This window comes from Pelophylax lessonae, assembly GCF_965119305.1.
Source record: "Pelophylax lessonae genome assembly, chromosome: 1".
NCBI lineage: Eukaryota > Metazoa > Chordata > Amphibia > Anura > Ranidae > Pelophylax > Pelophylax lessonae.
The window spans coordinates 690943456-690967391 of NC_138768.1; the positions used below are offsets into that span (position 1 = coordinate 690943456).

General features: G+C 40.3%; 1 protein-coding gene across 1 annotated transcript in view; it reads right to left on the reverse strand.

The window, feature by feature from the left end:
* The window catches only part of SPOCK3 (SPARC (osteonectin), cwcv and kazal like domains proteoglycan 3), a 473026-nt gene that overhangs the window by 43218 nt on the left and 405872 nt on the right, over window positions 1-23936 (reverse strand). Inside the window, exon 6 of the mRNA XM_082253008.1 lies at window positions 895-1014. Within this exon, the coding sequence (XP_082109134.1) occupies window positions 895-1014 (120 nt within the window). The remainder of the gene's footprint in view (window positions 1-894; window positions 1015-23936) is intronic.

Sequence of the window (23936 nt, forward strand, 5' to 3'; positions counted from 1 at the left end):
CTGTTTTTCATCCGTTGTCATCTGTTTTTCATCCATTGTCATCCGTTTTTCGTCCGATCCGTTTTTTTGACGGATGAAAAATAGGGCATTCATAGGTTAAAAAAAAACGGACATTGATGGAAGCAGATGAAAACGGATGTTAACTGATGATCATCAGTTGTCAACTGTTTTTACATAGAGATACACTGATGTCCGTTTTGCATCCGTCAACGGATGGATGAAAAACGGACAAACGGACAGCATGTGTGAAAGGGGCCATAAGGAGTTTCAAGTGCACACTTTAAGGATCCATTTTGGACAGTCTTATGTCTTTCTGGCACTTTATTGTTATGCAAAATGGTACTGATATTAGGAATTGTTATTTTAATTATTGGTATGAAATTATATGTTAAGAATCTGATTGTTTATCACTATATGCACCTTAATATATGCACTTTACTATATGATTATTGAAATCGCAACACCTATTCTTCAAAACAGCATGATGATGTCATGAACAGAAGGAGCAACAAAACTGGTCATTTCAGGTTAAAACTGAGGCAGTGGATCACTGTCACCACTCCCAGAAGAGGATATGACAGAGGACCCAGGAAATAAAAATGGGCAATGGTGGGATCAAGGGCTCTAGATTTTGCCCAGAGGGGCAATATAGTTTGGCCAAGGACTCAGCTGTGACTAGGACATTAAAGGGTCAGTAAATGGGTCACCCCTGTGTTCTCCTGCAAGCAAGCAACTTACATTGATAGTACTGTGCACTGCTGACTAGCTTTGTATCTTTTGTATAAAAATACTTCTGATGAATTTCTACTGCATGCATAACTGGATTGGTCTTTCATATCTTTCTACAAATTCATAGTAAATATCACATTCTTTAGGACAAAAATATTATCTTACTGCTTCTCTCTGGTCTTGTAGTAGATTTAGTCTTCTTTTTCTGGAATCCACTTTCATGAAGTGCTTTAAACCAATCTCTTAGTCGGTTAGCAATTTCCCTGAACTCCTGATCAGTGCAAACTGAAAGAAAAAAAATGGAAAAAAATGGGATGTTTGACTTACTGTGAAATACACTATTTATTGACGCACACAGCTCCTGATCTTCTTAACCATTGGGTTATCCATAACAAATCCACTTAACAGAACTTTGTGAAAGTGTACACCGACCACAAGGTGGCCGCCTTGCAAACCTGCGTCACTGATGCCTGATGATAGAAGGTCCTGGAGGCACTGAGTAGAATGCGTCTTGAGGAACCTGACCCTTTATGGAATAGGCCTGAACCACTGTCTCTCTAATTCATCTGGAAATGGTCGCAGAGGAACAATGTCTTCATATAAATGAAATCAGAGACAACCTTTGAAAGGAATGACAGACAGGGGCGAAGAACCACCTTATCTCTGTAAACCACCAAGTAAGGTGAATGACAGGATAACGCTGCCAATTCCAACACCCTGCTTGCAGAGGTGATAGCCACCATAAAGGCCACCTTCTGAGACAGTGTAAGCAGGGGAATCTCTGATATATTCTCAAAGGGAGGCTTCTGGAGGACCGAGAGCACCAAATTGAGGTCCCAAGGCGGTAACGGAGACCGCACTGGAGGAACCAAGTGTCGGGCTCCCTGAAGAAAAGTATGCACCAGGGAGTGTGTGGCCAAGGGCTGTTGAAAGAAGACCATTAAGATTATTAAAGACCTACACCTGGCCCTTAATAGTACTCAAGGCCAGTTTCTGCTCTGCGAGTGTCAAAGGGAGCCGATGCAGAAATGGAGGAATCATCCTCACTATCTGAGAACTCAGAGACCATGCAGACCCAGCAGAGCACGTCCGCAACAACCAAATCAGATTCCGGATCTGAGGAGACAGATGAGGCATGGGAAGGCAGGGGGCGCTTTTTGCTAGCCTGTCGTCCAAAAACCACCTCAACCCAGGACACAAAGGACTCCAGGACTGCTGTCAGTGCATCAATGGATGTTTGGGACCTGGAGGGCTCCACAGCCATCCAGGTCCCAAACTTCAAAGACTCCATAAGTCCATAGGGGGAGCACACAAGATAGGGGGAGCCCACAAGAAAAGGTGTAAAAACATTGCTAAGGGACCCCCTCACCGCTCTTGCAGCCCCACTCGGTCGCCAGTAACAGAGCACCTAATCGATCCTCAGCAGAGAGGGAGAGGACCCCACCAGACTCACTACCCAGCAGAAACAGGCACCTGCAGCCACCAGGATAATCTGCACTCCACGTGCTCTGATCAGGAAGTGAAAAGATCCAGAAGTCAGCACCAGGGGGCATTGAGCACACAGGCTACGGCAAAATTGCGGACCCATGTGGCACCACGAGGCTTCCAGAGTCCCAGGAGGAAATCCTAGGCCTCAAAAAATGGGACAGGCAGGAAGGGGGCCCCTGGCAGGAGCCCCCACCAGGTACAGCCCCTCCCCCACAGCCGATCGTCCGGTCACCAGAAGCACACCCCCCTGCCCCCATCGCCAGCACCACACCCTGCTCCCACCCTAAGTGGTGGACCAGGCCACCCACAGTCCCAGCGTCAGTAAAGAAGGGGGTGGATGGGGGGGCGATATGGCTCACAGGGATCACCAGACCAATGAGGGGGATGCCTAATGGGAAGGAAGGGAACCCAGGGGTCTAACCATCCCATTAAGGGGCCCACGTCAACCCCAAAACCCTCCAGAGGGAGAGGGGGGGCAGTCACTTACCATACCAGGAACCAGGCAGGCAACGCTCCAGACAGAACCTCCTCTTCATCGTAATAGAGGGGCTGTCGGGCAGGAGGAACACAGCGACTCAGACCGAGACCTGGATGTACGCGACCTCGCGAGACGTTTAACTCGCGGGCCAGCCCCTGTCTGGTGGGGATATGTCCCAGCCAAGCTAGCACGGAGCTGAGGTCTGCACGCTCTCGCTGGCCAGACTGTGGTGACCACTGGATTTAGATTATCCAGCCCGTCACCCAGTCCGGCAGTTGATCTCACAGCAAAAAAAAAAAAAAAACTGGAGAAAAAATGATATCTTAAAGGAAAAAATTGCCAGGACCAGAGATCCCAGCAAGGAACTAGGTCCTTACTTCTGACTAGGCAGAAAAAAATTGAGTACCTATAGCAGAGAGAGGGAGTATACACCCTGGGACTGTCCATAGGCATAGCCAGACTTGTTTTCTGCCTAGTGTCCTACTCCTGTAGGGGGCAGTATAGCCCAAAGGTTAAGAAGATCAGGAGCTGTGTCTGTCAATGAACGAAAGAGAAATGCCTTTTTCAATTACATAACATATTTGACTTAAATAATAATAGCTACATTCAAAATAGTTAGGTCACATCACAACTCAGCATATGTGTTTTGACACCAATTGCAGTGTGTTGGGTTACACTCATGTATATTAAATGGGCTGGAATGCACCTCAGTACATAAAAAAAAAAGAAAAAAGGTATTGTCTGCATTTTTTCTCAGCACAGCACAACGCACAAGACGCTATGCATTGTGCTGCACTGCAGACCATTACAGAGCACAAACATTTTAGAGGTGCGTTGGGGGCCATTTACAATAAATTACACTGTAACACACATAACCTGTATTACTGTGCTTTGTGGTAATGTTAACATTTCTCACAACATGATTGCTGTGAATAGTCCCTACCATACATAGCAGAAAAATATGAGACAGGACTCAAATCACTGTGGCCCCCACATCCCAATGTAATATTGACAAGAAAAAGCGGAAAAGAAAATGGGACTTTAAAGGTAGCCACTAATAACCCCATGGAAGAACTCAAGTATTGATACAATAAAAATTCATTTTATTTAAACACTGTTAAAAGGTTATATACTAAAATCAATTAATGCAAATAAATGTATGAAAATACACGAAAATACACAACAATATCTCCCCACTGTGAAACAAGATCTCTCCCTGATAGTCAAGTACACCAGGGAGATCTATAGAAACACCCGTACTGTATATATGCGTACATTTTGCAAATAATATTGAAGGTATCTGGGTCCCGCGGGTATCTCAAAGAATCACAGGATCGTTGTGATTCTTTGAGATACCCGAGGGACTCAGATACCTTCAATATTATTCGCAAGATTTACGCATATATACAGTACGGGTATTTCTATAGATCTCCCTGGTAGGGATGTAACGATATCAAAATCTCACGGTAGGATACAATTTCGATATTGACCTCACGGTACGATATTTATTGCGATATTGTGGAAAAGCTCATGGTATTGTTAAATAGCTCATGATAGTGTTTGTGATGATAATAGCCAAAAAACACCGACATTTATTCTGCTTTTGCCAGTCAACAGGCAATTTATTGTTGTATTTATGGATCCATGACAACATAAAACACTGATCACATAGTGCAAGTTGTAGTCAGGAACATCAATATCCTGTATAGTAATATTTGGTTGCATAACTGATTCTTCTGTGCAATGTTCAAGTTAAGAAGCAGCTAGAACAATTGTAAACAAACAATAGGCAATTCCCTTTAAGTGCAAACAAAGATCAAGTTAAGTCAAGTTTAAATGTGCAAGGCAAATAAAGGCAGCCTTTTAAAACTGGTATTTAGGAACATAACTTAAACTTAAATAAAATAGTCAGTCAAAAAGCCTTTAAAAAAAACACTGACCTATCATTTAGCTTAAGTTCACGTTTTTCATCAGAAAGATCAAAATATCTACATTGCAAGAAAAAAAAAAACAGTAAAAAAATCCTTAAACTCTGGTCTATGTAGTTAACAATGATTTGTTCCGCGGGACTGTGTTTATTCCTCTTGCTTTTTGACGGACACCTGTCCTTTTAATATTGTAACCCAACCACGACGATATCGAGACACGACCACGACGATATTGAGACGACCACGACGATACGATATCGCGATATCTTCGATATCGTTACATCCCTACTCCCTGGTGTACCTTGCTATTACTGGGAGAGATCTTGTTTCACAATGGGAGAAATTGTTGTGTATTTTTGTGTGTTTTCATACATTTATTTGCATGAATGTAGTATATAACCTTTTAATGATGTTAAAATAAAATGAATTTTTATTGTATCAATACTTGAGTTCTTCCATGGGGTTATTAGTGACTACTTTTAAAGTCCCATTTTCTTTTCCACTTTTTTTTGTCCCTAACAAACAAAAACAATTGGTATACTCTCTTTTAATAAATGCATGTGTCAGTTTATCATACATACCACTATGGAGCAGGCACCTTGTAAGTGCTATCAAGCATAAAGGTCATTAAAATATTACAAATTAATTATAAATATTTTATGTTTTTTATACTTTCCAGAAAGGCATAATTTTAATTAAAAGTATGTGTATAGTTCTTGTGTACTGTATATATCAAATATACAAAACAAACAAAAACAGACAAAAAAAAAAAAGATAAATGCTAACTGAAAAATGCTAACTGAAAAAAACCTGAAAACATAAAATCATAATTCATACCTCATACCAGGCATATACAGATACGCTTGAAAGGAAGAGAACAAGTAAAGTACTTCAGTTACTTTTAAACTTTGTGTGTCCTTTCTTCTTTTGGAGCAACTACTGTACATGTAATTTGGAAAACTCACTACAAAAGTGAATGCATTTGTACTTTCCTATACTTGATTTTTATGAGGCTTGCACAATGATGCAGGTTAGTAATATCCACATATAACTCAGTACAAATATAATTGATCTGGAAAATTATCTGAAAAAATATCTGAAGAAAAGTTATCTGTTACTATACCACCTGCTTGAATGTTACAGGAGTTTGTTAATAAGAATTATATTTTTTCATTTTACCATACATAGCCTTAATTTATTGCAAACTTTGTTTTTGTAAGCTCCTTAACTTCAAAAGGTGTCATCCAAAGATCTCAAAGCCCCAAAGTGTAAAATACAGTGAAAAAATGACAGACTTATAATCAAAAACACAAGAAAAAAAAATGCAGGAAAATTAGAAAAAAAAAATGATTTACTTTGATGAAAGTTCCCTTTCCAAGCTCCCTCTGTTAAAAATTATAGTCTATACCATTTACAGAATGATTAACTTTGGGGAAAAATGGGTATGGCAAAAATAAGTAGAATATTGTTATATAGAATACTCTATATATAGAGTAATTTAATAAATAGTCAAAATGCAAAGATATCAGTTTTAAGCAACATGAATTAAAAAATAAATAAACTATAAGAAGGGAGCATGAAAAAAACAAATTTGTCAAATTACAAAAATAAGTGGATATGAAAAACGGAGATATTCTTACACATTTCTACACAGCTTCACTTCACTGTGAGCACGAGCGCGAGTAAGACACTGCAACAATTCAGAAAGAGTCCATCTCATTTCCTGGCTTTAGGATGTCCGGCATCATCTAGCTTTTTCCTTCCTGACCTTACTTTCTTTGGCCCACCCTACTCATTGGATTTCAGTTCTTTCAATCATGGAGACTCAGCATCACATGTACGCTTTATCTAGGGAAGACTGCATACAAAGGCAGCCAGTCTAGGAATGTCCACTCCTCTGGGTGGATATATATACCCATAAAGGCATTTTATACTTGCATAACCCTTTCCAAGAGTCAGCCTACTGCTTGCCCCCAGGCCATAGAGCTTTTAAGATGAGTGCTGAGGCAGGAATTGGTAATGTTTTCCGGAATGTACTGTGTCCTGCCAGCCCCTACTATCAGCCTTGACCTGCCTGCATTATGTAGAGAGGCACAGGGACCCACTGATGACATCATTGGGATATAAATGAGGAATAGAATGAAAAGGGAAATGTTTTATAAGAAAAAATTATTTACAATGTTGCTAATGGGGGACCGAGGAAGGCAAAATATAAGCAGATTAAACTTCAGCTCAGATATAAAAGATAGCTATTTTTAAATGCAAGCAGCATATACTTGAATTTTCCCCACGACCGCTTGCAGCCCCTGTAAAGTGAGCTAAAATGTGAGAGGAAGAAGCAGTACAAGGAAGCAGTCATTCCACGTACTAACAAGAAGCATGCTGGTAGGAAGCGATAGCAGAGTGATGAACAGATGCGCTCATTACTCTGCTGTTTCCCTTTTCACTGTCCATTCACAGCCATCAAGTGGTGATGAGAGACAGAGGAAAGGAGAAAGACCGAGAGGTAAAAGAGAGAGAGACAGAAGAGGAGAAAAGTGTCAACATTGTCACGTGATTAATAAAAATGCTTTTACTTTTATAATTTCCAAAGAAGCTTTTAAAATATAATCAACTTAATAATAAAAAAAAAAAAGAACACTTATACTACAAAGCAAAATCTTACTTGTTGTATAAGATTGTATGCTTTATTTTCATAGTACTGTCAGAACAACAGAATTTCAACCCTTAGGCTTCCAGTTGTTCACCCATTTAAAAACTGTTTTGTTTCTCTTGTTGGTGCACATGAATTCCGTTATTCAACTTTGTTTGACACATTGTCAAATTCTTACACACTGTTTTGTGATATACAGAACAAATAAAATGAATTATAGTACAAGGACTGTCAAATTCATTTGAAAATAAGTCAACTGGATGAAGAAAAAACAGTCTTTGTAGATCTAAAATATTTATTATACTTAGCTTTCAACTGAAGAAAAAGATAACATGTTAACATTTAAGCAGGCCTCTAGTTTAAAAGTGTAAATGTTTATCAGCTGCTACAGACTAAAGCATTTTCACATTATAAGGTAAGTTCGTTTATTTTGGTAGCTCATCTTTATGGGTTAGGATTCTATCATCTAAAATTACATTTTGTAAATCTAAGCTTGCAGAATAGGGATCTATCATTAGATCAGTATAAATGCAGGACTGTATTTATTTCATTGCTTTTATACCATTGTACATAATAATACTACAATAAGTGGTAGGAAAATATGCCCCTTTCCTTACAGTGCAAGCTTAACAGAAGGTGGGGAGACATATAGCAGAAGGAGAGAAGGGGCCATGAATGCATTTAACCAAATAGAGACTGGTATAGGGTGTACAACAGAATGAGGGATGAACAGTACACTGAAAAAAGGTGGGCACGTTAATGAGGCTAATAAGGGGTACATTTTGAGAAGATAATGGCATGTAACTGGGGAAATAATGGGGGCTAGTCTTCTTAAATGTTCAGTTATCTAAAGATCTGTAGGCCACACAGTTTAAAAGGGGAAATGGAAAAATAGATTAACACAAGCTCCCTCACAAAAGTCTTTCTGTGTATGTCCAGGACTATTTCAGTGAATATTACTTGAATACTTCACAGAGCTGCACAGTAAAGCAAAAATACGTGCTGTCAGTAGGCCACTACAAGTGCTGTCAGTGGGGCATCATCCTTGTGTCCCCTTCACTGTAGCATGTGATCTCTCAATTGGCTCATAGAGAGCACACATTTCCCTGAAAAACACACATTCCAAACTGCAACCTAAATATGAGCTAATTAGCAGGTGTTCTTTTTGCAACTGTGATGAACGATGACAATGACTCAATGTAAGGGTGACTGAGAAAGAAGGATGGCACTGAGAGAAGAACTAAGAGAAAGTATGGGGCACCAGGCATACATTAACCCCTCCCTCTCCAATAAAATTAACCCCTTCCCTGCCAGTGTCATTTTTACAGTAACAGTGCATATGTATAGCACTGATTACTGTAGTAATGTCACTGGTACCCCCAAAAGTGTCAAAAATGTCAGTCAAGGGTCCGATCTGTCCGCCGCAATGTCGCAGTCCCGCAAAAAAAATCGCAGATCGCTGCCATTACTCGTTTAAAAAAACCCACCAAAAATGACAGAAATCTTTCCCTTAGTTAGTAAACGCAATAACTTTTGCGCAAACCAACAGAGATGTATAGTAACGAAGTAGAATTACTTAAGTACTGTACTTAAGTACCGAAATGCGGTATCTGTACTTTCCTAGAGTAGAATTTTTTTCTCCTACTTCTACTTTTACTTCACTACATTTTTTCGTTGATTTCGATACTTCTACTCCGATATTTTTTTTTTGTGCTGCATCGTTACTCGTTACTTTTCTCTGCCTTTCCCTTTTTCTTTTTTGTTTGGTTTCCCTCCTTACTGCTCTCTCCTACTCTTTCAATTATCCTCCCTATTCTGCCTTCCCCCCTCCCCTCCACCTTTTCTATAGGAAGGCAAAGGTAAAGATACCCCCCTTTTTCATGGGTACCTGGTCTCTGGCCATTTGGGTAGTGTTGTTCCGCTCCAGGCTTCCGCTGGGCCGGCGTGGAGTGCTCCCACATGCGCCTCTCTGCGCTCTGACATTTGTGGCGGCCTTCGGCCACTCCGCTCCTCCCCTCCTTTTCTCCATTCGCTGACGTCTGAGCGCTGGGAGGCGGGGATTCCGGCGGCTGCGCAGTAGAGGCACATGCGCATGCGCAGTGCGATCGAGGCACTGGCGGCCATCTTGGTTAAGGGAAACATGGGGGGGTCTCTGATGTAAGGGGGGCTTTGTGTGGGTGGTCTCTGATGTAAGGGGGCTCTGTGTGGGGGGTCTCTGATGTAAGGGGGGTCTCTGATGCAAGGGGGGCTCTGTGTGGGAGGGCCCTGATGTAAGGGGAGCTCTGTGTGGAGGGGCTCTGATGTAGGGGGAGCTCTGTGGGGGGCTCTATGGGGGGGGCTCTGATGTAAGGGGGGCTCTGTGGGGATGGTCTCTGATGTAAGGGGGCTCTGTGTTGGGGTCTCTGGATATAAGGGGGGCTTTGTGTGAGGGGTCTCTAAAGTAAGGGGGCTTTGTGTGGTGGGTCTCTGATGTAAGGGGGGCTCTATTTGGGGGGTCTCTGATGTAAAGGGGGCTTTGTGTGGGGGGTCTTTGATGTAAGGGGGCTCTGTGTGGGGGGTCTCTGATGTAAGGGGGTGCTGTGTGGGGGGTCTTTGATGTAAGGGGGCTCTGTGTGGGGGGTCTCTGGTGTAAGGGGGCTCTGTGTGGGGGGTCTCTGATGTAAGGGGGCTCTGTGTGGGGGTCTCTGATGTAAGGGGTCTCTGTGTGGGGGTCTCTGATGTAAGGGGGCTCTGTGTGGGAGGGTCTCTGATGTAAGGGGTCTCTGTGTGGGAGGGCTCTGATGTGGGGTGCTCTGATGTAAGGGGAGCTCTGTGTGGAGGGGCTCTGATGTAAGGGGAGCTATGTGGGGGGCTCTATGGGGGGGCTCTGTGGGGATGGTCTCTGATGTAAGGCGGCTCTGTGTTGGGGTCTCTGATGTAAGGGGGGCTTTGTTTGAGGGGTCTCTAAAGTAAGGGGGCTTTGTGTGGGGATGGTCTCTGATGTAAGGGGGCTCTGTGTTGGGGTCTCTGATGTAAGGGGGGCTTTGTGTGGGGGGCTCTGTGGGGGGTCTCTGATGTAAGGGGAGCTCTGTGTGTAGGGGGGTCTCTGATGTAAAGGGGGCTCTGTATGGGGGTCTCATATGTAAGGGGGCTCTGTGTGGGGGGTCTTTGATGTAAGGGGGGCTCTGTGTGGGGGGTCTCTGATGTAAAGGGGGCTCTTTGTGGGGGCTGGGGGGTCTCTGCTGTAAGGGTGCTCTGTGTGGGGGGTCTCTGATGTAAGTGGGGCCTCTGTGGGGGGTTTCTGTTGTAAGGGGGCTCTGTTGGGGGGTTTCTGTTGTAAGGGGGGCTCCATTGGGGGGTCTCTGATGTAAGGGGGGTCTCTAATGTAAGAGGGGCTAAGTTTGTAGTGATCATAAAAAAGAAAAGTCAAATGAAGTGCAAAAAAAGTGCAAGAAAAAATGTGCAGGGCGCTGGTGGGGGCGCCACAGGATCAGCTCGCACAGGGCGCTTGAACACCTAAGGCCGGCCCTGGTTGGGAGGTTCTTTCCCATTAACAGCAGATATGAAATTATATTCATCTTGTTTTGTCACATATATATATTTGAAGATTCACAATATTTTGAACTTTTTATTGACTTAGATTTCATACACTCTTCCTTTATTTCATTATTGGAATATATTGTTGTATATCACATTGGTTTATATATGATTTTGCGCACCAATAAGCTGTGGAGAAAAAAAATAGGCAGGGAAGAGAAGGAGGGATGCTTTAAAAGGGGAAGGGAGGGACATACGTTATCTGTTTTTTGTTTACAAAAAGTTACAGCCTAAGGAATTGTGATTGTCCTTTAGGTTAATCATTTGAATAAATCATTTGAAATAATAAAAAACAATATGATGTTCAAACTTTTGACTTCTTTCTTTAATAACTACATAACACAGTACTTGTACTTTTACTTTCAGTACTTGAGTAGAATTTTTTTTCAAAACTACTGGTACTTTTAGTACTTAAGTAGCAATTATTTTGAAAAAACTACTTGCAATACTTAAGTAAAAAAATGTTGAATACTTTAGTACTTCCACTTAAGTAACTTTTTCTGCGAGCACTTCCACTTCTACTTAAGTCACTTTTTGATCGAGCACTTGTACTTTTACTCAAGTAGAAATTTCGAGTACTTTATACAAGTCTGCAAACCAATCAAAATACGCTTATTGTGATTTTTTTTTACCAAACATAGGTAGCAGAAAACAAATTGGCCAAAAATGTAAAAAAAATTTAGATTTTTACATTTTGGGGGGGGGGGGGGGGGAATTTCATATAAAAAAAATGTGAAAAATATTGTTATTTTTTCAAAATTTACGCTCTTTTTTTGTTTATAGCGCAAAAAGTAAAAATTGCACAGGTGATCAAATACCACCAAAAGAAAGCTCTGTTTGTGGGAAAAAAAGGACGTAAATTTTGTTTGGGTACGGCGTCGCACGACCGCGCAATTGTCAGTTAAAATCGCACAGTGCCGAATCGCAAAAAGTGGCCTGGACGTAAGACAGCAAAATCCTCCGGTGGTAAAGTGGTTAAACCTTGACAAAAAAACCTGGACATTGACTGGTTTCTTTGCAGGGCTGTACCCGTTTTTTCACTCTCCTGTTTTAGTAAATGAACCTTATAGCACACATAAACAGTTTATAAATATATAAATTAAATTAATCCATTAAAGTGCGACAGTTCATCCACCAACAGGGGTGAAAAGTGCACCGTGACATCCAAACCCTAAATATGCAGAGAGCAGGAATGAAGCACAAAGACACCCAAAGGTAGGTATTATGCTTACTAGAAATACTACCTCTCAAATATTATCTGCAGGATGGATGGATCTTTCTGTGCCTGAAGCCCCATCCACAACAGCTCCCACACAGCATCCCTTCATTTGTAGCCTTGCCTTAGCGGATATTGACCACTCGATACCACAATAGACATTAATTGAGCTTGCAGACCTCACATGCTGCTGTCCAAAGAGGCAGAGGCAGCTTTGTAAGTATTATATAATAGTATGTTTATTTGGTTAGTTTTAACAATTAAAGCTTTTAATGTTGCACTATGAGAGACTCCTTCTTATCCTGCATGTTTATTCAGTTTACTATTTTGTCTCAATTAACTTTAAGGATACCAGCATCGATTATATGATTACATGTCTTCTGCATTGCACTGTGCATTTGCTTTAGTTGGTAGGTGCTGCATTTGTTTTGAATAAAGTTGATTATACTCTTGGTAAGTGGTGTACAGCTCTAGCACTTTGCTAAATACTCCATATGCCATGTAATGAATCGAATGAAACTACACTAAGCACACTTTTTGAGCCCAGGATATATTCCATCAAATAATGTAAACTGTGAGAAACAATATGCTGTCAGGTGTGAACACTCTAGTGTCCTCTTCAGTGTAACATGTGATCACATAGACAGTTCATAGTTTCCTGAAAAACACATTTCAAGCCGGAACAAAAGTATAATTTGGGGGTTTGAGAATGACTATTCGACTGTAATAAAAATCATTATTTTGTTACTTAGGCATGAAATGGAACTAAAATCATTAACTTCTGCATTGAAAGCTTTAACACACACACACGGGTAGGATAAGCTGCCCAGCAGCCACCCATTGGGTAGTTGTGAATACTATCAATTAGCAAACACACTGTTTGTGACTGTGATGAATGATGACAATGATGTTTATGGCACTAATTAGGTGCCACAGTGTATGGTGATGAAAATGGCACAGGGCAGCACTAAAAGAACATTCCCTGCTGCAGTGCACTCAAAAACAACTATTTTATAGGTGGAGACTATTTAGCTAAAATTTCAAAAAACTCCTAAAAACCTGCAACAAACAAATGAGCATTAGTCAGGTTAAATACTGCTTTACTTTTTACAAACATCTGTGTATATCCATATGTAAGGTAAGTGATTATTTTTTTCATTAAACGTGTCTACCTTAAGATAAAATTTGGGTCATAAATGCAACAGAGATCTAACAACATATAGAAATCGAAAATGAATATTATTATTGTTTTTCTACATCTAAATAGGAGGGATGACAGTCTTATCCATGGCCCCCTCTCAGTGTAGCACAATTTAATTCCAGCTTATATGAGAAAAAAAAATTCAACTGACAGCACATATGTTTTGCAGGGAAGATATGGTACCAGCAGATAGGGTTTTAGGACGGTTAAAGAATCAGTTCATTTAAATTAATATGAAGGTCAAAATACAAATGTTTAATATATTGGCTAACTTCAGTTGAATCTTCATGGGTAAATTATATAATACAGTATCTACTTCTCTTTGAAATGTTAACAGTATATATATATATATATATATATATATATATATATATATATATATATATAGGGTTTCTTTAAACTTTAATGCCTAGCCGTAAATTCACTGACAGTAATTTAGATCTTTTAAAGCTATAATTTTACTTGAGAGACTGACAAATGAATATTTAATGAAAAAAGACAAGTACCAGAGGTTGTAGAAGGTTACGTAGTAATCAAAAAATGCATACTTAATTAGATGAATTTCTCTGCCAAGAAGTACTTTATAATAACTAAAGGTATTTCTAGTATTCAAACCAATTTTTCTAGCTATGAAAAACAATGTTCATGCAAGTCAAATTTGAACTAGTAAAAAATGATATATTGTAATTAAAAGCTAACAAAACCACATTTTCTGTAAAGAAAGTACTTTACCAGGTATCTTTTTTGTTCAGAATATAGATCAGCAGTGGGCAGCCACCTAGAATCGGAAGACTTTTAATTCAGTAAGAAAAAATGAAATGGCGCCTCCTATAGAAATTTTTAATAACTCAGTAAGCAGCTGCCATCAATTTTTGGTAAGTGCCAAAAAAACAAATAAAATCTTTATGTTTGAGGCACTAGCTTATTACACAATGCGTGTCCACATAAAAAACAACAAACACATGAAATTAAATTAATAGACAATACAGTGCTATTTCTTTAACAATATGTGAATATCCTATAATAAAATTCAGTTGTGACTGTCCTTAATAAAATGTCTTTAAAACACCACATGTACCCGCCGGGCCAAAGGCCTAGTCAGTTCAACTGGTGGACCGACAAAGGTCTTTATAGGATTGCTCACTTTCTGGATAATAAGGGGATTAGACCACACAGTTATTTTAAGGAAAAGCTGAAGATGCCTCCTGGGGAAACATTTCACTTACGTCAAATAACACATTTTCTCCGTACTCTCCTGAACGATGGGGTTGACATTACATCTAGAACTCTTTTCGAGAACCGAAGTTTGCGTGGGGTGGCACCACGGGGGGGGGGGGGGCATAACAGCACTCTATGCCCTCCTCAATGACTCAATGATCATAATCACAAACTTTCATACCAACGGGCATGGGAATCAGACCTGGGAGAAACAATTGAGGAGGAGGACTGGACAAAATGGTCGACCATGGTGCACATGGGAATACTTAACACCTCCCTGGTGGAAGCCAATTATAAGGTGTTATCTTGCTGGTACCTGGTTTCCGTCAAAACTGGCGAAATTATATCCTGGGGCCTCTTCCCTGTGTCTTCGGGGTTGTGGACAGGTAGGCGATATGCATCATGTCTGGTGGTCCTGCCTGAAGGTTCGGCGCTTTTGGATTCGGGTGTTCAACCTGATCCATTCGGCGACGGGACAAAATGTTCCAAGGGCTGCGAAAACGATGCTTTTTGCTGATCTCGAGGGTGAGATCCCCAGACATCTGCATACCCTCATCTTTTTTTATCCTCTTAGCAGCTAAAATAACCATAGCACGTTCGTGGAAGTCACCAGTGCTAAATATTGTGATAGTTAAACATAAAATCTCCTGGATCATGGTTAATGAAAAATTGACTAGTATTCGTAGAGACACTCAGATGAAGTTTGAGAAGGTGTGGAACCCGTGGGTGGCATATCTCCAGACTCCCTGAACACGGGGAAGCATGCTATGTTTGTATTGGGGCTCAGTCCGGGGGGGACGGACTCTCACTTGCTCTTCTCTTCTTTTCTATTTTCCCTTTTTTTTTCCTTTTCTTTTTCTTTCCTCTTTCTTTCATTGCTCTGCACTTTGCTTGATCGGGACAACCCAGTATCACTTAGATGGTTTAATTTCAGTTCATGTTTTCCCATGCTGTTATGTTATGTGAATGTTGTTGGTGATCGCTGCTTTAAATGCAACTATCTGACACAAGTTGTTCTGTATTGGGATCACTATACATATGTTTAGGACATTCTAGAACGTCATTGACATGCTTGTATTCTGATGCCGTAACATTTTTTTCTTGCCGAATGTTCCAATTTCTAACTTTTCTATGTTATTTTGCAAAATCTTTAAAAAAACTATTGAACATGTAAACACCACATGTAGATTAGTGCTCCATGCTCTTCATAAAAAGTGCTCCTTTTTTGTGCTCCTCCACCTTAAGTAAGGGGGCCACTCACCAGATGACTTTGGGCCACCAGGACCCCCACAGTTTATATGGAGCTCCTTTACATCAGGAAAAACTCAGCATACATCCAGTGTCACCAGTATGGATATCCAAATGACTTTGGGTATCCCAGACCCTCGCAGCTTATATGGATCTACTTAGTATCAGAATGGGCTCAGCAAATAACCAGGCTCATCAGCAAAAAAATATCCTAAACTAAAAAACAATATTGAATAATTAATTGTGCAGTACATTTATTTAAAAGAATTGCGTCATAAAAATCATATGCCAGTAAAACTCACATTTCAATGTGCCATACCCACTGTACTTTACCAGGCGATTTGAAGTGGGTGCTGCTGTTTGTCACATTGAAATGTGAGTTTTACTGCCATATGACTTTTATGACACAATTCTTTTAAATAAATGTACTGCACGATTATTCAATATTGTTTTTTATTCTGGGATATTTTTTGCTGATGATGCTGGATATATGCTGAGCCCATTCTGATACTAAGTAGATCCATATAAGCTGTGAGGGCCTGGGTGGCCGAAAGTCATTTGGATATCCATACTGGTGACACTGGATGTATGCTGAGTCTTTCCTGATGTAAAGGAGTTCCATATAAGCTGTGGGGGTCCTGGTGGCCCAAAGTCATCTGGTGAGTGGCCCCCTTACTTAAGGTGGAGGAGCACAAAAAAGGAGCACTTTTTAGGAAGAGCATGGAGCACTAATCTACACGTGGTGTTTTAAAGTAATGATATTAAGGAAAGTCACAAATTAATTTGATTATAGGATATTCACATATTGTTAAAGGAATAGCACTGTATTGTCTATCAATTTAATTTCATGCATTTGTTGTTTTTTATGTGGACACACATTGTTTAATAAGCTAGCACCTAAAACGCAAAGATTTTATATGCTTTTTTGAGACTTTTAATTCAGCTTTTAAAACCTCCTCCAAAGGGTTGTAAATAGATTTTCTAATTTTGCTTACCTTAGCTAAAATTAGAAAGAATATTGTTTTTAGTTACTTCATCACTGATAACACCACAACTAATCTGGGCTGCTGATTCTACAATAAGTAACCATTTAGACTCATGCATTAATATTACATGCAATGTAAAAATTCCTACCTGCACCTTGTGTTTTTTACCTAAATAATATGTGCATTGATCATGTAGTTTCATGGTGTCATTTGTTGCCCTCTACACACAGCCTATAGTAAAGTACATCTTCATACAGTATTTCTGCATCAACAACTTCTTTCTGTAAAAATATGAGGTATTTGGCTGTGCATTGCACAGGTTAATTCATGACCTCTGTCTATAATGTGAGGACTGACATTTCCTGGGAATAAACTTTATTTCCCAAAACCCCTATTTCTCTCAGTCTCAGTCTAGTGCTAGGCAGGTGAGAGCTACACAGGATGATTGCAATGCAGCCGGAAGATGTGTTTTTATTACATTAGCACTCCTACATGTGTGATGCAACACAGAGGGAGCTAGAGCACCCCCTACATCGGTCACACACGTGGTTCTGGGGGGCGAGCTGCTGCGATTGCCGCTGGGCACCCGCGATCGATCCCCCGCTGAGAGAGAAGGATGGTCAGCTATTGTGAACACAGCTGACCGTTCTTCTCTCTGGAATGATATAGGTCTATATAGTATATATATACAGTATATATATATAATGATCTATATAGGAACACAGGTCTCCGTGATTATTTCACAAGCCACGCCCCCCACAGTTAAAAGACACTCCCCTAGGCTCACACCTAACCCTTTGATCACCCCTAGGTTAACATCTTCCCTGCTAATGTAATTATCACAGAACCAGTGCATATTTTTAGCACTGATTACTGTAGTAATGTCACTGGTCCCCCCAAAAATGTTGAAAATACAATACAAATACAATACAAATACAAATTGGCCTGAAAGGATGAAAATGTTTGATTTTTTTTTTTTTTTTTTTGGGAATGTTATAAAGCAGAATGTGAAAAATATTGTTTTTTTGTTTTTTTTTCAGAAATGTCGCTCTTTTTTTGTTTATAGCGAAAAAAAAAAAAAAAAATTGCACGGGTGATGAAATACCATCACAAGAAATCTCTATTTGTGGGAAAAAAGTACATCAATTTTATTTGGGTACAGTGTCGCATGACCATGCAATTTTCCATTAAAATAACGCAGTGCCAAATTGCAAAAAATGGCCTGGTCATTAAGGGGGTGAATCCTTTCGGTCCAGAACTGGTTAAATATTAACTTTACCCAAAAATAAAAATTATAAAAATAAAGCTGCAAGAGTGTATTAAAATGCATCTCCTGATCCTTGCTTTTTTGGTTTATCTGAAGATGTTTTGGATTCTGTTCTAAATAATAAAAAGCCCTGCCTATGTTAAAAAAATTAAAGAGACCCAGCATGTAGAAGAAGGTTTATGCTTACCTTTTAGGCAAGTGATATGTTACATCTTTGCTCTCTTGAAACATCGCTGCTATCTATTCAGATGGCATTATGTAAAAAAAATGTCCATGTGCAGTCTTTTTATCTAAATTAAAAATGCAGCAGCTAGCACAACTCTGTGTTTCACTCACAAAGAAAAAGTATTTTAAATTGAAAAACCCCCTGCCTCAACTTAAAGCGCTACAGAGGTTGTTCTTGAGATCCATCTGGAATAATAAGGCTCATAGGGTAAGGGCCTTGGTGGTGTTCTCGCCTCGGAGAAGGAGGGGTCTTGGAGCACCTGACATTATAAAATACTATTATGCCTCCCACCTCCGGGTGGTGGCCTCCTGGTCTTCTTGGTTGGCCCCCAATCGGTGGTCGGAGATTGAGTGGGGAGCGATCTATCCGGTCCACCCTTGATCTTTACTGTGGTCCCCTATCTTACACTCAGACAGGGTGTTGAAGAGCATGTGTCTAGACTCAATGGAAGTTACTATGGGGGTTTGGCGTAAATGTTTTCTCTCTCTTGCCATGCCCTCCCCTTACTACAGTCTTATTTAACCCCCTGCTCCCTGATGGTCTCCGGTTGAGCCGGTTGTGGGCTTGGACCCAACCTTCCCTCTTCCAACTACGCAACTTTGTCCATCCGGTGTCTCGTACCTTTTTTACCTTTGAGAAACTCCGAGATAAATTCGCATTACCAAAACACTCTTTTTATTTTTACCTTCAAATTCGCAATTATTTTAGAACATTGTCGCCATCACTTTCAGTGGAGAGGCCCACCGCCTTTGAATTTCTATGTGCACGTGGTCCTCATCAGGGTCATTTGGTGTCCTCAATTTACAATATCCTTCATGATGCCGCACCACTGACTGAGGAGTATCACTCTTATATGCGTAAGTGGTCCGGGATACTGGATCGACCCATCACATTACCCATGTGGAATAATATCTGGACTTCTGCTTTTAATTCTTCTAGATGCGTGGCGCAGAAAGAGACCGCTCTCAAGATTCTCTTGTTTTGGTACAGGATTCCGATCTGCCTTCACAAGATGAACCCATCCTGCTCTGCATTGTGCTGGCATTGTGGGGTGGAGGGGGGCACCCTCTTCCACATTTTCTGTCAATGTTCCCTTATACAGCCTTTTTGGTCCATTGTTATGGCTTTGCTTCACTCATTCACGGGTTTAGACTTGCCGCTTGAACCTGTGCATTGCTTATTGGGCCTGCCGTTCCCTGGGATCTCCAGACCTGCGAACAAATCGGTTTCATTGATCCTGTTGGCAGCTAAGAGGGCTATCCCGCTTTGTTGGCTACAGCGTTCACCTCCTGATAAGCCTCTTTTACTACGCTTGGTATCGGAGATTCGGGGGATGGAGTCCCTGACGGCAACTGTACATGATGAACTTAATAAATTTAATGCTGTCTGGGGTGATTGGGACTCATATGTTTCGGAGTCTACCTGATCTCTTTGCTCCTCTGGATGTATGTTCTTCTGTGTCGATGTGTTGCTGTTTATATGATGTATTGCAGTTCTGTACTTCATTGGATTCTGTTCTTTGAATCTATTTTATTTCATGTTTCTTTGTTCCCTTTGGGGGCACCATTCCCCTCCAATGCTTGTTTTATGCATTGTTTATTTTCTGTAATGTGTTCTTTTTACTTCAAATTAAAATATAATTAAAAAAAAAATTGAAAAATGTGTAGCACTCTTAAATAATACATTTAAGTATTCACAAAATGATAACCCCACTACCCACAAACTATAAAAATAAAATGTGAAAAAACCCAAAAAAAGCAATTATTCAACATATAGTACACGTGTCCATAAATAGTCCTCTGTGAAGACACATAACATGCATCAAATTCCTCAAAAGAACTCTTCCTGTTCCCAAGTGTATGGAATAGGGAACCTTCACATATGTATGCAAACAAATCTGCTCACTGGATAGATGGAACCTCTAAATGATATGATGTTATTAGCACTCACAATCACCACAAAGATGACCAGTTTCCAAATATCACCAGAAAGATCTTTTCCCAACCATGGCAGGCAGAATAATAAAAACAAAATAGACTTATTCTAAGTGGTTTATATCAGTTTTTCTCAACCTTTTTTCAGTCAAGGCACCCTTTAAAGTTATGGACAGTCTCGAGGCACCCCATTATAAAATGTAAAAACGATTCTAATCGTTTTTCATAATGCAGCAACATCCACACACAGGACACCCAATGTTAGAAGTGATGTTTTCTTCCAAAGCAAATACACTTTTGCACACTGGTACTGACTAGTATTCCATTGTTTCTCTTATCCCTCAATTTTTCACTCAGCTAATGTCACCCCAGTGCTGAGAGTGAGGAGGGTCAAACAAGGATGATGTGGAGGCAACAGACGTTCTCCTTATCAACTGATAACATCATTGGTGTCTAGAAAGTCATAATGGTGCATAATGAACACCTGTGGCTTTTTATAACTAAAAGACAGACTTCATCCACCTGCTGGCTTGTATACAATTTTTGATCAGTTTTTAGACATTTTGCCAAGGCACCCCTGAAGAAGCCTCAAGGCACCCAGTGTGCCTGGGCACCCTTGCTTATATTATAAAGATACCACTTAGATGAGGTCCCAATCGGTTTTTTTTGGCCTGCCATGGGTAGGGAAACAATCTTTCTGGTGACTATTGGAAACCGGTCATCCTTTACCATATATAATGGGGTCTATCCCCAAGAGGATAATCCAAGTGAGATCTTTTGAAAATTGAATAATGTATAGTATCTTTACATCATAAATGCTTATGACCTCCTATCATTTAGAGGTTCCATCTATCCAGGGATCAGATTTGTTTGCACACACGTGAAAGTGGAGGTTCTTTTTTTTACATACATGGGAACAGTAAGAGTTATTTTTAGAAATTGTGGTGCATGTTATATATCTTCACAGAAGACTATTTATGGACAATTGCACACTATATGTTGAATAATTACAATTTGGGTGCTTATTCAAATTTTATTATCATGGTTTGTAAGTAGTGGGATTATAATTTTGTGAATACTTATATGTATTCTTTATCAAGAGAGCTGCACATTTTTGATTTTACAATCAGGTGGCACGTCCTCCACTGGGTGCCATGGTGCTTCCAATGGTTAACTACATCATTACTTTGTCAATCACTATTGCCCCTCTTCCTCAGACAATCATTTTTGTCTATGACAGCATTCATGGACAACCGCTCTTCTATGTTTATGAGAACTCTAAGCCTATTCAAATTGATATTAGGACCTAAGGCTAGGCTCACATCTCTGCAAGTGGGGAATGCACGCAAAATCGCATACATTCCTAACCCGGAGAGAAACGTTTTGCACGTTAGCAGATGCGCATTCTTAATGGCACCCCCACACATTGCCACCAACAGCACATTTTTGCTTGTGCCACATCACATGGTGCTGCAGCACATGGTGCCACAGTACCATTTGGTTCCATGAAACGCATTTCAAAAAAAGGACGATGATTTCTTTACCTGTGTTTTGTGGGTAGGGAGCCCTACCTGTGATATGTTTGCATAAACATGCATGCAGATGTAAACAAAGCCTAAATGTTAAAAAGTGAAATTTTCAGGCATGTGGAAATATCTTGTAAGTCTGATCTGCTTCTTTGCTTTTCTAATTTTCAAATACACTGCCCATGGTTTTGTCACAAGTTAGTCTGCTGTTTTCTGCTTGTTTATTCTTGCCTCCTTGCTGCAGTGCTTCTCTACCCTGATTCATTTCCCTTATGTGGTTTGGTTGTGCTCACCTATGGGCGCCTTCTATTCTGTGGGCTTTTTTCCTTACATTACATCACTTCCTGTGGCCCACCTCCTAGTTTTCTTGCCTATTTAAGACATGCTCAGTGTAACCCACATTGCCTGAGAAACTTCACAGTTCTCTGAGATACAGGTCACTTGTTACCTGTGTAACCTGCCTGACTACCTGTGTACTGACCCAGGCTTAATTTACTGTCTATGGTTTTTCACTGTCTGCCCTGATCTCAGCTTGTCTCCTGGATTTCCCATTGCCTCCAGCTGCTTGTACTCTGCACATATGTGTGGTATCTGCATCCTCAGCTGTGAGAATATGGGGGCTGTGACCTGGTTCCAGCTTGCTGCAAGTCCAACCCCACCATCAGGGGCTCTGGTGTAGAAGCAGGCTGGGACTTAGACCCAGCGCCCTGGGAAACCCCAAGTTGGGGATCTACAAGGGCTCACTACCACAGTCCCTTGACAGATTCCATCAATCAATCAACAAATAAATAAACAAACTAGATTTTCTCTGCCATTTATCAGGCTCATTGTCACTTTAATACACACTGTGCCGCTGCAGGAATAACAGTAAAATAGTACTGCTCCATATTAGATCTCAGAGGGTATACCATTATTTTACACAACTAAACATATTTGTGTTTAGAGAATTCTTATTTTCTTAATGTAGCAGTGCACATGACATGTAAAAGGGGAGGTAGTCACTTTCTAAGATGTCTTAGTCGCTAATGAGGTATGAATAATGAAACACCAGACTCTGAATTACAAAAGCGGAAGGGTCATATAAAGAACCAGTAATTCTGTTTGGCATTAATATAATATAAGCAGAATACTTGATGTTTTTCAAAGTATTGAGAGGAAAAAAATTGAAAACACTTAGGAAGTTGATCTTGTTATCGGAATTGGTAATTGCTGATTTAATTGAATATAAAAGATTATGTATATCAAATTATTTGTCTTTAACAAGGAAAAATTAAGAACATGTCATAATCATAATCTTACATCTTCTGATTGGCTGACCACTGCCACACACCATAAGTTACACTGCTGAATGGCATAACTAGCTTAACCTACATTTAACTGAATTCTGCTTCTTAATTCTAATTTTATCAATATTTATGAGTGTTTATGTTTCCTTATTTCCTCAGATGTGATCTTTAAGCACTGTACAGCAGTCAGTCCAGGTGGGTAAATTTTTAGTATATTTGTTTGTTTGTTTTTTATAATCATTGATTCACTCATTCATTCATCCATTCATTCATTTCATGGAATCTTAGTCCAAAACAACTACAGATCAAGTAGACCGAAAAGACCATGCAGACTTTTCTTTGTCCACCTGCAGTGCAAGCTCTCCCTGGAAGAATAGAAGAATTAATCCTCTCCATGTGTTTACCAGTGCCCTAGGTTATCCTCCTTTAAAAATTGCTTGATATAACTTCTAACCTCCAACACAACAATAGAACCACTAATGCCAGGCACTAGGACATTTTTGTAAGTGGAAGTTAAAGAAGCCGTGAGCTTTGAAACATGTTATTCTCATTTGAGAGAAAGCCCCTGGTCACTTCCAGCTTACATCCTCCGGGACCAGCACCACCATCAGTTCTGGTGCACAGCTCTACCAGGGACATCACTTTCGGCAGCTTCTGGGTAGCCATGTTTTTAAACAGTTCCTGTTTCCCTTACTGTGGTGATACAGTGCGCTTCTTCTCCTGGCTAGCTGGTGGTTTCCTTCCCAGTGCATGATAGTAAGGATGGGTATGTGATGATTCCCCCCCCCCCATATCACATTATGGGTCATGACTTTGATTGCTGTGAAGGAAGTGGACCAGGAAATTTTGTTGGACAAAGTGCTTTGCCATTGCCCTATCTGATTGCGCTACTGTCTAATGCGTTTTATTCAATAAAGAATCCCTCTAACACTGGATTTTTGGACTAGAGACTTTCTATACCATTTATGCATCCTTA